The sequence below is a fragment of the Equus caballus genome, chromosome 21, assembly GCF_041296265.1.
Source record: "Equus caballus isolate H_3958 breed thoroughbred chromosome 21, TB-T2T, whole genome shotgun sequence".
Lineage (NCBI taxonomy): Eukaryota > Metazoa > Chordata > Mammalia > Perissodactyla > Equidae > Equus > Equus caballus.
The window spans coordinates 64075518-64092555 of record NC_091704.1 but is presented as its reverse complement, the minus strand read 5'-3'; the positions used below and the strand labels follow the sequence as shown (position 1 = coordinate 64092555).

The 17038-nt window shown below is 49.4% G+C and overlaps 1 protein-coding gene across 1 annotated transcript in view; it reads right to left on the bottom strand.

The window, feature by feature from the left end:
• Positions 1-12647: 12647 nt before the first annotated feature.
• Positions 12648-17038, bottom strand: part of DAP (death associated protein) — a 66235-nt gene continuing 61844 nt past the window's right edge. Inside the window, exons 3-4 of the mRNA XM_005604343.4 lie at positions 16072-16114; positions 12648-14620 (exon numbers count right to left, since the gene is read on the bottom strand). Of these exons, the coding sequence (XP_005604400.1) occupies positions 14507-14620; positions 16072-16114 (157 nt within the window). The 3' untranslated portion in view covers positions 12648-14506. The remainder of the gene's footprint in view (positions 14621-16071; positions 16115-17038) is intronic.

Below are 17038 nucleotides of genomic sequence, written 5' to 3'. Positions count from 1 at the left end.
CTTCAGGAGGTGGAGCCTAGAAATTCGAGAATACAGCCAACGAGGCATTTAATTACTTTGAGTTTCTCTTTTCCCTAAGCAGATAAAAATTATTCTGATCTCCTAAAGAAGGTATGGACACAGGCTGCTTCAGGAAATCAGGGCGAGAAATGCAGACTGTGTACCCCTCAGACACAGCCCATGACCTGTAGTTCCCCTGCATCCCTGACCAGCTGAAGAGTGCACAGGGGGTCTAATGTGGGACTCTGGCTAGACTAAGCACAGAGAGTGATGTCTTCCTGACCCTCAGGGAGCATCTGTTCCCCTGAGAGAATGGCTTTGGCCAGAGGCAGCTTCATAAAGAAATGGGGCGGAGGGCGCCCATGTGCCCATTTGATGCCTGGATCCTTATCCCTGTCTCCCAAGAGGATTATGGGTGCCCCTGGTACCCAGAGTTAGCTGAACTGCATGGTAGGAGGGCACAGTTCCCAAGACTGCCCTCACTTCTGACACCAATGGCGAGTTTGTGGGGTTCCTATATCTACCTTCAGGTTCAATCCTTCTCTAAAAGGACTCACAGAACTCATTGAAAGCTACTGTACTCATGTATTCCAGGAAAGGACACAGATCAAAATCAGCCAAAGAAAGAGATGCATGGAGCAGAGGGTTCCAAACAAGACACTTCCATTGTCCTGAGGATGCATTACCCTCTTAGCCATTGACGTGGGACAGTTCTCATGGAGTGTTGCCAACCAGGAATGCTCACTTGAGCTTCAGTGTCCAGAGTTTTTATTGGGGCTTCATTACATAGGCATGCTTGATTGACTGATTGAGTGATTGATCACCCATAGGGTTGAACTCAGCCTCCAAGGCAACTGATACTATGTAACCCAAAGCCTCTATGGTTGGTCTTTCTGGTAGGCCAACTCCCACCCCAAGATATTGGGTTTGGCTGGCTCCACCCTAAGATCCAGTGCTGCCAGCCCTCACCATCCACAAAGACGCTCCTATCAGGTATGACATAGATTACTTCTCAGAACGAGGGCAATGGCAGACCTCTTTTTGGGCAAAGCCAAATTCTTTTCTACACACCTGGCTTCAGGGCTGAAATAGTAACAGATTCCACCATGCCCACTGATTTCCATGTAGGAATCATTGACACTAGGCTGATCATATCCCAAGGCCATGCCGTGAGAACAGACACAGAGAAAATAGCAGGACTAGAAAGAGAATCAGGAGCCTGTCTTTCAAACACAGTGATGCAGCTCTTACTGAAGGTCTTGGAGGAGGTGGAAAGTGGATCAGTTACATCAGGCATCACCGGGACAACTTCACCAACTCTCCCCAATTAGGCATCTGTGCTCCCCTTGGGGACCTCATCCTTGCCTGATAGTCTATGGACGGTCTCTCCTCTCTCCTTTCCCTCACACGGCCTTGAAGATTCCCTCAATTATCTAAAACTTGTATGCCGACTTAGCAAAATTGAACCTGGTAGTTGGCAGAACAGGCCATTTACTGTTGCTCTGGTGTGCTCCTTCTTGGAAAGTGGCCTCTAATTTTCTGACCTCATGGTTCCATGGAGCAGCTGCTGAAACAGATTGAGGAGTAATGTCTCCTCCTTTGTTCCAGAGAAAACCCATTCCTGCTTGGCCATTGTGAGTATAGGTATCAAGTAGGATTATGGTCAGCTGCACATAAGAGAAAACTCAACAACGATCATTGTCGTTGTCATTGCTATCACCATCATCATAGCTTACACTTATAAAGCTTACTATGCAGACTATGTTCTGGGCACATAACAACATAGAGACTATTATCATCCTCATTTTATAGATGGGGAAACTGAGATACAGATAGGTCGGGTGACCTATTGAAGCTCTCCATGCTGGTGAGTGGAGGTGCTGAGATATAACGCAGCGTGTCCAGCTCCAAAGTTTGTGCTCTGAACTTTTCTGCTATGACCAAAAAATAATGGCTTAGATACTTAAGGGTTTGTGTTTCTCTAAGCGAAGTCCAGAGAGGCAAGCTGGGGTTGACATGGTGGTACCACCATCATCAGGGATCCAGGCTCCTTCTATCCTTCTGCTCTGTCATCCTTGGAAGGGACTTCCATTTCCTCAGCTGACTCATGATCCAAGCTGACTGCTGGACTATAAGCCATCACACCCATTTTCCAGGCAGGAGGAAGAGGTAAGGGGCAAAAATGGGCAAAGCTTCTGGATGAGTCAGCTTCTTCTAAGACACCATCCACTTGTATCCTATTCCCCAGAACTTAGCCATGTGGCCAAACTTATCTGTCAGTTGAAAAATGGACCTGAGGAACTGGGATAATTTCCCACACGTTTATAATGGAGGTCCATTCCAAAGAGGAAGAGGGGAATGGACACTGGGGAGCAAAGGCTATTTCTGCAGCAAAGCAGAATTCAGTCTCTTATTTCTATTTTCTGCCCTCACTCATCTCCTGGGGGGACAAGAGGAAGGAGGCCCTCTCTTCTCCACGTGGTTTTTGGAGGTCCTCGCCAATCTAGACCTGCTCTCCCCATCTGACTTTCCCTTACAGTTCCCTGCTCAGGTCACACTGGAGATCAGCACCAGGAGAGTGTGCATAGGAGGGTTGTTTGGTTCTGAAGGAGACAAGGTCTAGAGCTTAGCTTAGCAGTGAAAGTTAAATCTAGTCTTTCAAGATTTCCTCCTTTTCATGATCTGGCCCAATGAAGACCTTCCAGAGGAATGGGTTTCAGACTTCTCCTAGGGTTACCCTGCCTGCAAACAGGGCCTTGACATCTCTGAGGCTCCAGCTGAGATGTTTGACAACCAGAGGACCTAGCTGTTCCTCCCCCCCTTGGGGCCCTACTGCCACCTGGAATGACTTCTTCTGGTTGACAGGAACCATGTGGGCAGAGGAACATCTGAGCTCTTCTGTGGGGGCACAAAGGACATTAGATGTGTCCTGGGTTGTCAGAGGGTGGGAATGGGAATTAGATGGATGGAGGTGAATCAAGTGTGGAAATGACAGTGGAGGGCTCTACTCTTTAAAGATTGGTAGTGGAAAGCATGGAACTTCATGTCAGATAGATCTTAGCTTTGTCACCCACTAGCTATGTGAATTAAGTTACTTTACTACACTAAGCCTCAGTTTCCTCATCTGTATAATAGCAATAATAAAGTCTACAAGGAGAGTTGCTCTGTGCTCCTGGCACATAGTAAGTGGTCAATAAATGTGAGGAGGAGGATGATAATGGTGGTGATGGTGGTGGTGGTGGTGGTGATAGTAATGGTCATGATGATAGTGGTGGTGGCGATGGTGATGGTGGTGGTGGTGGTGGTAGTGATAATGGTGGTGATAGCAATGATGATGATAATGATGACAGTGATGATGATGATGACGATGGTAATGGCGATGATGAAGATGATGATGATTTAGGCCCAAAATCTCCTCCTATGGGAAATCTGTCTACTTAGATGCCTTTGTGATTCATGAAAAATGGTGTAACTCTGGTTCAATGTTTATATAGTTTAAACAAAGTACTAATTAATAAATGCCCATTTATCATTGTCTGATTATGTTCAGGTTCTCTAATTGTCCTTGAAGAAAATACTTGTTTATCAAACTAATGCTTGTTCTCTTTCTCAGGCATTGCAGTAGTTTTGTGCCTGCAAAATAATAATCTCCTGTTTTCGTTTTTGTTTCCTAGGATAACTTTATTTGGGGATCCTTTTGAAATGCTAAGAGCTTCTATGAAGATCGTTAAATAATTTGACCTACTAAGTTGAAAAAATTAGTATTAAGGCATGAAAAAAACTTTAGTTGCGAATCCCAAACAATAAATATTTGAGGGACTTCATGCCTTATTTTAACTGGCACGATGGGCTTAGCATCATCTTAGGGCTGTTCAATATCTATGATGTGACACTATACATAATTTGAGGGGGTTTCCTTATTATGCTTTATGGAAATCTGAGTTATGGTTACCCCAAACACTGTTTCTTAGGCTTTATTTTTGTGGGTTTTATTTTTTTTAGTTATCGTTGTTTTTGTTCAGAGATCCTTTCTACTCCTAAAATCTGCCTTCTTAGGCCTCATTTCCACTTGTCTGAGAGGTGGCACTTGTAGGATGTGGGTTTCTCACACTGGTCCCATTAGGTGAGGATGGATGCTCATCCAGGGGGCTCTTGTTTCCAGTTTGCAGATGCATTGAGAAGATTCGGGGACCACAAACACCTTAACAGCCTTGTAGGATACAACCTCTGATGTTTGTGAATTTGGGTGACTGGAAGTAGGATGAGTCTTAACCTAACTGAAGGTGTGGCTCATTTACACCGAATGACTTCCATAGTCACACAGGCTTTCCCCTGGAGCGACGGCAAACTGACAAGTAGTGGTTTTGGGAGTGACTAAACCTGAAAGTTTCTAGCCAACTGATTTACAGAGGTGGAGGCACTGGTGGCACCGAAAGAAGAGAATTTTGTGATAAAGCACGTGACTTTTGCAAACTTTTGTTCCATCTTGTGCTCCGAAATTTGTTTCTTAAATACCTCGTGATGTAATCTAGTTGTGCCTGCTCCAGCTGAAAGTAGAACCAACTCATGGACCATCTTCAGTATCTGAGGGGTCCAAAGGATGTCAGCATTCCAAGTCTGTAATCTGGGTCGTACGGAGTCAAGGGTGAGCTCCAGGGGTAAGAAATAGCTACGTCCCTCAGGAGTGTACAGCTACCCTGAGTCCTCCTTCTGTGATAACAACAAGGATTTGTGGAGGGGCTGCCGGGGTGTGGGTGGGGGACTGGACTAGGAGACAGGGAATCAAGACGAGGCGAAGCGCCTGGCCTGAAGGAGATCTTTACCTATACAAGTTTCCTTCCCTCCACAGCATGCTTAGCTGCTTTCTCTGTGGAGAGATGCTCACTTTCCTCTTCCATGTCACTCCTCTGCCACGTGTACTGATAACTCTGAGGTTAACCAGCCTGACACACATGGTCCATTTTGGAAAACACCCTGCAATCTTTTAAAATGGAGTTTCTAGACCTTCTTTTGAGAATGTTTTAGTAGCTGAACCAAAAGCCCCTGTGTTTGTCCTGTGTGTCCTAGGTGAGTGTGCTGGGGAAGTCACCAAGGGACATTTATCTTTGCTGTTCTTTGTATCGGTAACCGAGAAAACAGCCACCCTGCTGTAGAACCGTTGGGCACTCTCCCTGAAGGAAAAGGCTCGCTTTATCTAAAATTTTCCATTGCCTCCAGGAGCAAATCTGCATCATAGCAATTTGCTCTTTTCTGCTCCTGGGACTGAAAAGCACACACAAGCTCAAGCTTCTTTAGTTGCTTCCACCAAACGTGCCTTTGTCACTGAAACACACACATTAGTTTTTTCAAGGTTCCAGGATGAGGGCAATTTACTTTTAATTGTTTAGTTGCATTATTATGAATCATGGACTTCTAGAACAGGACCATTAGAGTTTCCCAACCTCGGCACTGATGACATTTTGGTCTGGATGCTGTTCCGTGCCTTGCAGGATTTTAGCAGCATCCCTGGTCTCTACCTACCAGAAGCTACTACTAGCATCCCCCCATCTCCAGATGTGACAAACAAAGATGTCTCCAGACATTCTCTAGGGGGTGAAACCACCCCCCAGTGAAAACCACGCCCCAGAGATAATGAAGATCGTTATTAGTCCTCTAAGCACACTCCGTGTTCTCAGTGCATCTCTATTTAAAGAATGACACAAGTGGGTTTCTGGTAATTTGCGCAGAAACTGAGCCCTTGTGCTATAAAACGTTGGACTCTCTTTTAGGTGACCCTTGGCAGCACAGAACGACAATGCTGCAATGTAATCAAAAAGCTCATTCAGGGTTTCTGGGTGGAGTCCCAGATCCTCCAGATTACATCAGTTTATTATATCAGATCATGTTGGATCTTTTCCAGTTGACAAATTGGATTTTTTTTTGAAATCACGACAGTTGGATTTATAATAATATTTAAGATTAAAGGGGGGGAGGAGGGAAACATTATCTTCTCTTGTCATGAATGCCCTTAATTGAATGTTAGCAAGGCTGTTGGGAAGAGCGAGTTAAATGTTAGACAGAATGTTGTGAAGACAGGCAGATGCTTCAATGTGGTCAAAGTGAAAACAGATCCGGGATGCTCCAAGGACCTCAAGAAAAATGAGCTGCAAAGAACTCGTGTGTCGGTTCATTTTATGTCAACTTGGCTGGGCCACGGTGCCCAGATACCTGGTCAAACATTGTTCTGGGTGTTTCTCTGAGGGTGTTTTTGGTTGGGATTTATATTTGAATCAGTGGGCTTTGAGTGAAGCAGAGTGCCCTCCATAATGTGGGTGGGCCTCATCCAATCAGTTGTTGGTATTAATGGAACAAAGACTGACCTCCTCCGAGCCAGAAGGGAATTCCCCCAGCAGGCTGCCTTTACACTTGAACTGCAACATTGGCTGTTCCCTGGCTCTCTAGGCTGCTGGCCCATCCTGTAGATTTTGGACTTGCCAGCCTCCATGATCACAGGAGCCAATACCTTAAAACAAACCTATCTATCTATCCATCCATCCATCCATCCACATCCTATTGGTTCTGTTTCTCCGGAGAACCCCAGCTACTACAACTACTGAGGAAATTTCAAGAACTCAAAGTGTCATGGTTAACCGCCACCACCCACTCACCCCTCCCTCTGTTCTTCAGGAGCACATGGCTGTGGATGCCTCCTGGGAGGGTTACACAATGCCTCGTTTTCGTTTTGTTTTTGTTTTGATATTGCAGAGGCCAACAGGATGTAGAGTCTTGGGGAAAAAAATTACTTTGGGTTTGTAAAGAGAAGCATTTAACGAGCACGGCAGCTGTGAAGTCAGAAAAAGCTGCAGAATGGCAGAACACTACAGGCCGGCGAGGCAGGAGGCAGATGTTTTAAAAATAATTAATTAATTAAAAAACCTGCTAGGTCTGGCCATATTTCCCCTCTCCCCCCAGGCCCTGCTCACAGCCCTGCCCTTTCTCAGGGTGTTTGAGTGTGGTGCCCACCATCTGGCCAGGCTGTGCCCTCCACCTTGCTGGTGGTCATTCCACGGTCTCCATGGCCAGATCTAGTTGAAGCTGTGGGCCTGTCACCCCCTGCAGCCTCGCTCCCTTGTGCGCACATTGGCTCAGTGCGCCCACACCTAGCTTGTGAAAGAGCCAGGACTGAGTATGGGGAGCAGTACTGTTTCAGTTTGGGTCTGTGCTTGTGCACAGGAGAGTCAGCATTTGAGATTGTAGTGCTCGAAAGGCTCATCTTGGCCTGTTTTCCTTTGCACCTGTTCCTCAGCCTCCTCCTGGCATTGGCTTTAATTGGGTGAAGCTCATGGCATCTCTAGTCCAGCGTCACAAACTAAGACAACCACAATAAGGATGATACATTCACATGGACTGAGTGTTCACTACTGTAACACCGTCCCATCAGGGAAGTTCTGGAAGGTTCCCTACTTGGTGGTGACACAGCACAGGGCTCTGGGTTCCATGGGTGGCAGTCGGATGAGGTGGTGTCATAGGAAGACGACGAGCCCCTCTCCATAACCTCTCAAGTCTTGAATCAATCCAATAGCACTTGTAAAAGTTATGAGGGGATTTCCTGGGGAAACCATTCAAGGGGCTGAGCTCTGCACAGGTGCGACATGAGCCCCAACAGAGACCTCGGTGCACAGGATGCAGGAAAAAATGAGCCTTGACGACTTCTGGGTCACACTTGGCCCTGAGGGTCCTCAGGGTCCTCAGGGTCCTCAGTTGTGCCCATCCCCGCTCCACTGATCACTAACCTGGCCTCCGGCCTCTTCTCTACTGCCCTGCTCTTCCTGAACACAGCCTTGATTGGCATTGATCCAACATCCCTTTCTGGAATCTTCTCTCCTTGTCAATTGAAAACCTCTGCACCCCGCCAGCGCCACTAGCCCATGGTGGAAGCCCTGTTCTACTGATATTAGTATCTCTATTAGCCAGGAAGTCAATATACATTGTTTCTTTTCATCCTTACAAAACTCTTTGTGTACATAATGGCCCGATTTGATGGGTGGAGAACTGAGGTCCAGAGATGCTAACTGAGGAGCTTCTGACCCCAGCAGGGGTGAGGTTGGAACCCACAGGTGTGAGCTGGCCCAGCGCAATGCCCATCGCCTCGTGCCCTTCCTCCAACTCCCCTCACCTGGACCATTCCTGGGCATGTCTGGGAGTGTCTGCTCAAGACCCCGCCTTCCTTACAGCTTACTGCACAGGACAGGCAGGTCTCCATCAGCCCTTCCTTTTCAAAGGGTGGCAGCTGGCAGAGCTTCTTGTCCCTGCGGGGGTTTGAGATTCGCATTTGCCCTCATCACAGACCTTCTTTCCCTGTGCCCTCATCACATGCCTTCAGCTTAAATGCATCCTTTCCCTATTTAAATTGCTGTCACCTATCAACCCACAGAATTCCCTGCTTCCCCCGGGATTTCAGCATCCAAGTCATAATCCTTGGGGTTTCAGCATCCAAACGGACCCTTCCAGGCCTTCTTGTTCCTGGACTTTCCTCACTTGGATCTTTGCTATCCCGCTGACTGGCATCCTGAATTTCTCTGACTCCAGTCCCTCTCGCCTCCCAAGGACCCCCAAGGTGCCCCCTCCACGCCATCCACTCTTCTGGGCTAGCAGGCAAGTGCGCTTTGGTAATTGGTTGGGTTTGTGTGGTAACTGAATTTACAGCTCTGCAGTAAAACTGCCTGAATTCAAGTCCCAGCTCTTCCAAGCCTCCGTTCCCTGCCTTGTAATTAAGGGTGATGACACAGTGGTCCACCTCCTGGGGTCTTTGGGAGGATTCTGGTAGATGGTGCACGGAGAGCACTTTGCACAGTAACAAAGATCTGGCACACGACACACTCGGTGTTAACTGGCCAGCACTATTCCCTGGGTGGACCCCTGCTTGGCTAGCTCCGTGTGTAGGAAGCACCCTGGATCCTGTCCTTGTCCTTGCACTGGGCCACGCTGCCCATGTAGCTTGAGCGCTGGGCAGCCTCTGCTTTCTCCTGTTCCTCCTGACGGTGGCTGGAGGAAGCCCCACGACAGGATGGATCAATTCCACTACAGACCCAGCTACTTTCTCTCCCCCATATCGCAACTCATTCTTTCTGCTGTGGCTCAGCAACCATTTTAATCACCTTTAATTGGCCCCGTGTATCAAACAGCACCAGCTTGTCATTGCCCTATTTTGCAGACAACCCCTTTGCCAGGTTTTACTGAAAGATGAGGACGTGCACCTCCAGTGAGGGCCACAGCTGTCCTCCCAACCCCAACGTGACCATCCTGGGTCCATATCTACTTCTGTTCCATCCCTCCCATCTCTTTCCTGAGGGTGAGCTCCCTGCTCTGGCCCCTGATCCCACCATTCCTGCACTCCAGCACCTTTGCCATCAGTTAACATGTCTTTCTTTTCCTAGGTACTCAGTCACTTTGGGCTTTTCTTCACAGCATGTTCAAGTCTCTGTTTAGCTCATGCTGAAAAAAACCTCTTTCTTCTTCAAACCTACTTTCTCTTTCCAGCTAGGGTTTATTCCAAGCTTCTCCGTTCCGATTCCTGTGAAATCTGGCTTCTGTCTTTCCACTTATCACACATCCCTGGTCTTGGGTCACCAAGGGAGACGGAACCCTGTTGTCTCCTGATGTAGCTCCTTGATCCTCGGCCTCTGTGTCCCGTCTGCAGAACTCTCCAGAATCCATGACCATGTGCCCTCTGGCTTGCTTCTCTTCCTCTGCCTGGCACCTCTGTGCTCCCATCTTCAGTGTATCCCCCAACGGCCTGGTCCCCACACTCTCTCCCTTACTGAGCCCCAGCTGTCATTGTCACCCCCAGCAGGTGGATCCAGCTTGCCCCTCCGCCCTGGCACCTCTCCACACTGGTCTCACCTTATCAAAGACCTGCTCAGCAGCTTTTCTTGGAGACCACATGGGACGTCAGTCTCGGTCCCGATGGTCTCTTGCCTCCTAAGCTAACTCTCCCTCCGTCCATGCTTCTTTTCGTTGGCACCTTCCCCACCATGCTGGGCATCCAGGCTTGCAATCGCAGCATCACCTCGACTCTCTTGCCCTTTGCATCCAAACCATGTTCTTGATCGGATCTTGGTGGCAACTTTTCCTGTGTGGGGTTTCTGTTCTCTAGTCCCAGGACCACAGCGGACGGAGCAAGGCCAGACGCTGTGGAGACGATGCCTCTGGAGTCAGAATGATCTGGATACAAGCCTCTGCTCTGCCACTTGCTAATACTGTCTTAAAAAAAAAAACTTTATTGACATACAATTCTCGCACTACGCAACTCACCCATTTAAAATGTAAAATTCCATGGTTTTCAGCATATTCACAGTTACGTGCAAGCATCCCCCAGTTGATTTTAGCACATTTTCTTCATCTCACCAGGAAACCCTGTTCCCTTTAGCAATCAACCCCCTATCCGCCTTGCCCCCACCAGCCCTAAGCAGCCACTGTCTCTCTATTTCCCTATTCTGGACATTTCATAGGCATGGAATCAGAGTACGTGATCTTTTGTGGCTGCCTTCTTTCACTGAGCATAATGTTTTCAAGGTTCAGCCATGTCGTACCTCGTGTCAGTGCTTCATTCCTTTCCTGGCTGAACAATACTCCATGGTAGCAATATACCACATTTTGTTTATCCATTCTCAGTTGGTGGACATTTGGGTTGTTTCCAACTTTTGGCTATTATAAATAATGCTGCTATGGACATTTGTGTACAAGTATTTGTGTAGATGCCCGTTTTCATTTCTCTTGGATATATACCTAGGAATAGAATTGCTGAGACATATGGTGACTCTGTGTTTAATTGTCTGAGGACCTGCCTGCTTTCCCAAGTGGCTGCACTATTTTATATTCTCAATAGTGCCGCACGAGGGTTCTGAGTTCTCCACATCCTCCCCAACACTTGTTCTTATTTGACTTTTTGATTCTGGCCATCTCACTGGGTGTGATGTGGTATCACGCTGTGATTTTGATTTGCATTTCTCTGGTGACTAATAATGTCGAGCATCTTTTCATAGCTTATTGGCCATTTGCATATCTTGTTTGGACAAATGTCACGCGACCTGTGACACGGGGCACTGAGCTTCAGTCTTCCCATCTGTAAACTGGGACAACTCCCGCTGATGGAATACTCCCTTACAGAAAACAAGAAAGGGGATCTACAAACACTGATTTTGAACTCAGCACACGTGCAGTTGAGAGCTGAGTCTCAGAAGCTACTGGACCCAGGGGGCAGACAGCCTGCAGCCCCAAGGTGCCCGCCCCTTTGCACCTCTGCTCTCCTCCCCTGCTTCCTGCAGCCAGTCTCTCGTGGCTCTGCAGCCAGCAACGCTGTTAGGAAATCTGCGGCGGGTGAAGCGTTCTCACGGCAAAGTTTATTCAGAAAAGCAATTTATCAGATGAAGAGTTATTCACCTGGTGTGAGCTGGGCATAAGGCTTCTGCCTTTTCAGCATATGGTTGATGTCCTGGGTTGAAAAGCGTCCCCTAAAAGATATGCTCAAGTCCTACTCCCCAGTACCTGCGAATGTGACCTTATTTGGAAATAGGGTCTTTGCAGATCTAATTCGTTAAGAGGAGATCATACTGGATTAGGATGAGCCTTAATCTGATGACTGGTGTCCTTAGAAGGGAAGTTTGGACACAGACACACACACAGGGAAGATGTCCCTGTGACACAGTGGCAGAGACTGGACTTATGCTGCAACAAGCTGGAGAACCCCGAGCACGGCCAGCAGCACCCGGCGCTGGCAGAGGCAGTGAGTGATCCCCCTGGAGCCTCCTGAGGGAGCGGGGCCCTGCCCGCACCTGGACTGCGACCCTCCAGACTCCAGAACCCTGGAGTAACACAGTCCCACTGTGCAAAGCCAGCCAGCCTGCAGGACTTTGTTACAGCAGTAAAAGGAAACGAACATAGGTGACAATGATCCTAATAATTCGGAAAGCCCTTGGGCGCAATTCCGTTACCTGTTTGTTGTGTGTTTGTTATTTCTGTCCTCCAACATTTACTTCTAAGAACGACTGTCCGCCCTGTGATACTAAATGAGTAAGACCCTCATCCGATCCTCAAGTTAGTTAGGGAGACAAAGGCATGAATACAAATAGCAGCGCCCAGAGGAGACGCTAAGGGCTGAGGACAGGCCAGGGCTGCAGGTGCAGACTGGCCATGACTGCCACACCCAGGTTCAGGGCCGTGGGCTGCAGCCCAGTCCGCCCTGGGCCAGTGAGGCCCTGGGTCTCGAGGTTTAATAGTTGTGATTATTTTCTCATAAGCGTTACAGGAGACCTTTGGATAAAGGTGAATATGTCTTGTTCAGCAAAAGCCGCTCACAGCCACCCCTGGGCCTCCTACTACTAATTCCTTCTTAAGTCTGTCCCCAAAGGGCCTGCCTAGCACCGGGCCAGCTGCCAGGCCCAAGCAGGACGCTTTAATCAACTGTCTCAAGACTTTCCATTGTATGACATTTTAAAGTAGATGATTAGACTTGAGAGGCCCGGGGTCCAGTAGTTTGACTTTGTGTCTGGGAAACAATTTGTGAAAACACCCATCAGGTATGCGCATGCCTGTTCCTACAGAAACCATCTGGCAAGCCTGGTGAAATGTAAAAGAAAAATCTCTGAAAGAAAAGAAAAAACAAACCATGAGAAGAAAGGCAGGAGCTTTATTATAATCGTTATTACTCTTGAAGTTGACAATCGATAAACTCATTCAGGAAAACATTTTGCTTCCAACGATCTCGAGCCCACAGACACACGCCAGACGTAGCTCACAGCACATGAACAGTGACCCTGGGGAACAGCATGATGCTCCTGGCCCAGAGCTGGGAAGTATCAAGGATGCGTCTGAATTTCTGCAGTGAAGGGCACAACCGTCTGCACAGGTCAGCCCTAGCGCTGCCTGCTCTGCACGTCCCTCCTCAGGGGCCGGCTCCAGGAGGAGTCTGCTTGCTCGGTGGGCCCACGGCAGCGCGGCCCACCCAGTCTGCATTGCTAAAAGCAGCCTCAGTTTACACCACCATCTCAGCAATTAAGAAATACCAGATGTGACAACACGGCACCTTGAGCGTTAGACCTGGCTTCCGCGAGTCGGTGAGATGGGAAACCAAACGTTGCCCTAGAACTTGAAGCAGTGTGCGCTTCTCCCTTAGGGAAGAGCCAGAGGTGGGTCTGACTAGGTCTGTACCACTCTTACCATTGGGCAGACGTGGATTTGATAACGGCATCAAAAGGCTGGTGGGGGGCAGGCTGCTCCTGGCACCACTGCTGACCGGCAGCAAAGGCCGCTGCTGGTAAGCAGACAGCCGGGGCCCATCTTTTCCAAAAGCATCTGCTCCGGAAGAAGTTAGCATCTGAGTCCACGAGCCCTCCGGCTCTTCAGGAAAGCAGGCACTACAGAGCTGGGAGCCAGCAAGCAGCCCAGGGAGGCTCTGGGCCGGAAGTGCGTGCAGAAAGGGGAGAATGACATGACGTGCCTGAGAGGACACGGGCCCAGGCAAATGGCTCTCGGGCAGAGGAATCTGGACAGTCTGACTGATTGACAAACAGGCTTTTCTAGCTCAAATGGAATGTGGTGTTTCTACTGTTCCCTAGGGAGATAAAGGGCAGGTTTTCATCTGGTCTATCCGGGATTCAATGCTTTCACTCTGCTGTTCCAGAATTGGCTATACGTCTATTCCTCTGCCTGGTCAGTGATCACTTCCAGAACTCAAAGGCAGCTCTAGAGGCGACTACTGAAAAAATGTAGGATGGCCTCGGTTTTCCAAGCGGAGCCTGCGTGGATGGTGAGGCAGGGTGGGACGTGGGACCCATTCCAGAAGTACCCACTTTGGGCAAACTACCTACATTCTAATTTTTCAGCACAACGACTCCTGGAACAAAAGGGCCATTTCAAAGATGCGCGCTTTTCCTTGGCTTTCCTGGGAGCGCTGGGGTCGCCCTGGGCAGTGGGCCCTCATCCCAGAGGGACGGAGGCAGGCTCAGCGTAGCTGTTTGTTTCGAGTCTCCCCCGCTCCGCCTCTGAAACCTGCCCCTGTAATGCGCACCTGCCCTTCTTACCCTCCCCTAGGTGCTAAGACTTTGTTGTCCTGTTACTAAAAAGCATGAATCCATGGCGCCTTTCTGACCTTCCTCTTATCCTCCCACGTTTGTGCCCTCTGGCTTTTAAGGCCACAGGGAGAGACTTAGGCCATGGCTGAAATGGAACTAAAGCTAAATTCTGGACAAGTTCATTTTACTCAGGGTGTGGCCTGTTCTGCTAATGACACTTTTGGGACACAATGATCCTCATAAGGCACCAGCCAGGACTCCCACAAAACAAAGTTTGGGGTCTGATCTGTTTCTAGTTTTAGATATGGAAATTTAAGGCAAAGGAAGGGGCGCTTTGCTTTGTCTTAGATTTCCCAGTGGAGCAGGATTTTGAAGACAATGCCAGTTCTCTTGCCGGGGAAACACCAAAGGTCGGGGCACCGAGGCGCGGCTGGTGAGGGTGCTGTCCTCGCCGGTCACTTGCGAGGCTGCTGGATGTGCTGGGTTCTTGGCGAAGTGTGCTTGTCCATGGAGGCGTGGGGCTTCTGGTGAGCCACCTGGGCGGCCGCCGGGGGGAAGTCTTTGTCGCCCTGTCAGGAGACACAGAAGGCACTGGCTCAGCACAGGGGACAGCTGGGCTAGTGCACGAGCAAGGCCCCAACCCAGCGTCCGCCAGCTTCCTTGCAGGGTAAGGGTGGGATGGGGAGTCTCTCGGCCGGTGGAAGCCTGTCTCCTGGGCCTGGAGGGGTCCTGGAGCTCTCTGGGGAGCAGAAGCAGGCACTGAGGCCCACGTACCACCCGGAAGGGAAGAATGCTCGCTGTCTCTGCCTTCATGTGACCATGAGATCAGGTCACCATAAGATTCCCTGGGCACTAACTGTGTTGGTGGCTTTCTTAGGCTAGAAGTTTTCTTGTGATCTTTTGAGCTGGGGGCAACACAGGATCAAATGCAGGGTCTTAAATTCAGATTTGCCACCACAGTGGTGAGTTGGGCCCGGGACCCCAGTCGGGAAGGAAAGGCATAGGGCAGGGCCAACAGCCGTGAGACAGAGCCGGAGTCAACCCAGAGTCTCAGAGAAGCCACCTGGCTGTTTTCCAGGGAGGGACTGCCTTCTCGTGCTGACACCGCACATGTGACGGGGGCTAGGGACCAGCCTCCACTGGCAGGCTGGAGACGCGTCAGGCTCATGCTGAGCCAACCGGCATCGGGTGACCTGGGACCTGTGTGGGCATTTCATTTCCTCACATGTAGTAGATGTGCCACCCGTCTGTCTGAGGGTCTCTGGATGGCTGTGGTGAGCTGTCCCCAACAATGGCATTTCCTTTACACGTTGCATGCTAAGGGCTCAAATGTACTGTGAGCTACAGAAGTATGGCTGGTATCCGTGTGTCATCCCCAAAAGGGGAGTTTGCTGGTGGGAGGTCTGTGGTTAAAATGAACTATTGGGTCTCCCCAGAAGAGGGGGCTGCTGAAACATAAAGGGTGTGACCTGACTTTAGGGGTCAGCGCACATTTTCTGTAATGGGCCAGATAGTAAATATTTTAAGCTTTGTGGGTTCTACTCTCTGCCTCAACTGTTCAGCTCCGCCACTATCACGTGAAAGTGGCCACAGATGATACACACATGAATGGGCGTGGCCACATGCCACGAAAACTTCATCTATGGACACCGAAATCTGACTTTCATATAATTTTCACGTCATGATATATAATTCTTATTTTGATTTTTTCAACCATTTAAAAGTGTAAAAACATTCTCCACTCACAGGTCACCGAGAAACACTTGGCCGGTGGGTAGCTGGCCGACCCCTGGCTGAATATAGGAGAAGGGGGTGGGTGAGGCAGGAGGAGAGGAGGCGTTCCAGCTCACGCGTGCGCCCCCTGTTGACACGGTTTCATACACGCCTAAGGAAGACATACACTCCATGGACATGAGACAACTCAGCCACCAGAGCCCGGACTGGATGAATGGGATTAACAAAGACAGAAGGAAGCAAGAGAGTGCACGCTGAGGCCACGTTGTGATGACATGGCTCTTACCCGGGCGATAACACCAGAGATGAACACGGTCGGTTTGGGCGGACTGGAAAACAAAAAGGAAAAAGATGGGTCAACAGAACAACTCGCAGGATGGGGACACAGTGGGCACCGTGAACGTGGACGAGGCTGGCTTCAGGGAGTGGAACAAAGCGACCCTGAGGAGGAGGGGGAAGCGGGAAGCACACCTCTTCCCGTGTTACTGGGCACAGGACAGTCTCCTGAGGTGACTTCAGACAAGAGCGAGAGAGGAAAAGAGGCTGTAGCAAACAGCAGGCGAGTCGCCGAAAAGCACTTGCTCTTTGTTTTTGTTTTTGGCTCATCATCAAATTGTGACTGTGGGCAAGCCCAGCAGTTTTGGCTTTAAGAGGTTATGGACACGGGCGCTTCTCTGAAACAGGAAAGAAGCAGGGTCACGCTGGATGAACACGGAGACTCCAGCCAAGGACCCTCCCCGTCCTGCAGGCTGAGGGGACCCCTTCCAGAGTCCTCCCGGAGACCATGGCTTCCGGCCGCTTCTACCAGGTGAGATCCCAGAGCCAATGCAAAGCTCCTGGCCCCTATGGGACCCCAAGTATTAAAAATGTAAGGCCCAGGTGAAGCTATTGCCATTTTTAACATCTTAAATCATACTGAGCTCGCCCACACTGTCACCAAAGCTGAGGGGATGAAATACAGGGCCACAGCATTACATGTTCATTGTTGAAAAGCAGACAAGCCAAAACACGTAAGAATCACCTGTAATTCTTCTTTTGTTTAGATTGGCACTTTAGCTAACATCTGTCGCCAACCTTTCTTTTTCTTTTCTTCTCCCCGAAGCCCTCCAGTACACGGTTGCATACTCTACCTGTAGGTCCCTCTGGTTGTGGCATGTGGGACACCACCTCAGCACGGCTTGACAAGTGGTGCCAGGTCCACACCTAGGATCCAAACCTGTGAAACCCTGGGCCGCTGAAGTGGAGCGCGTGAA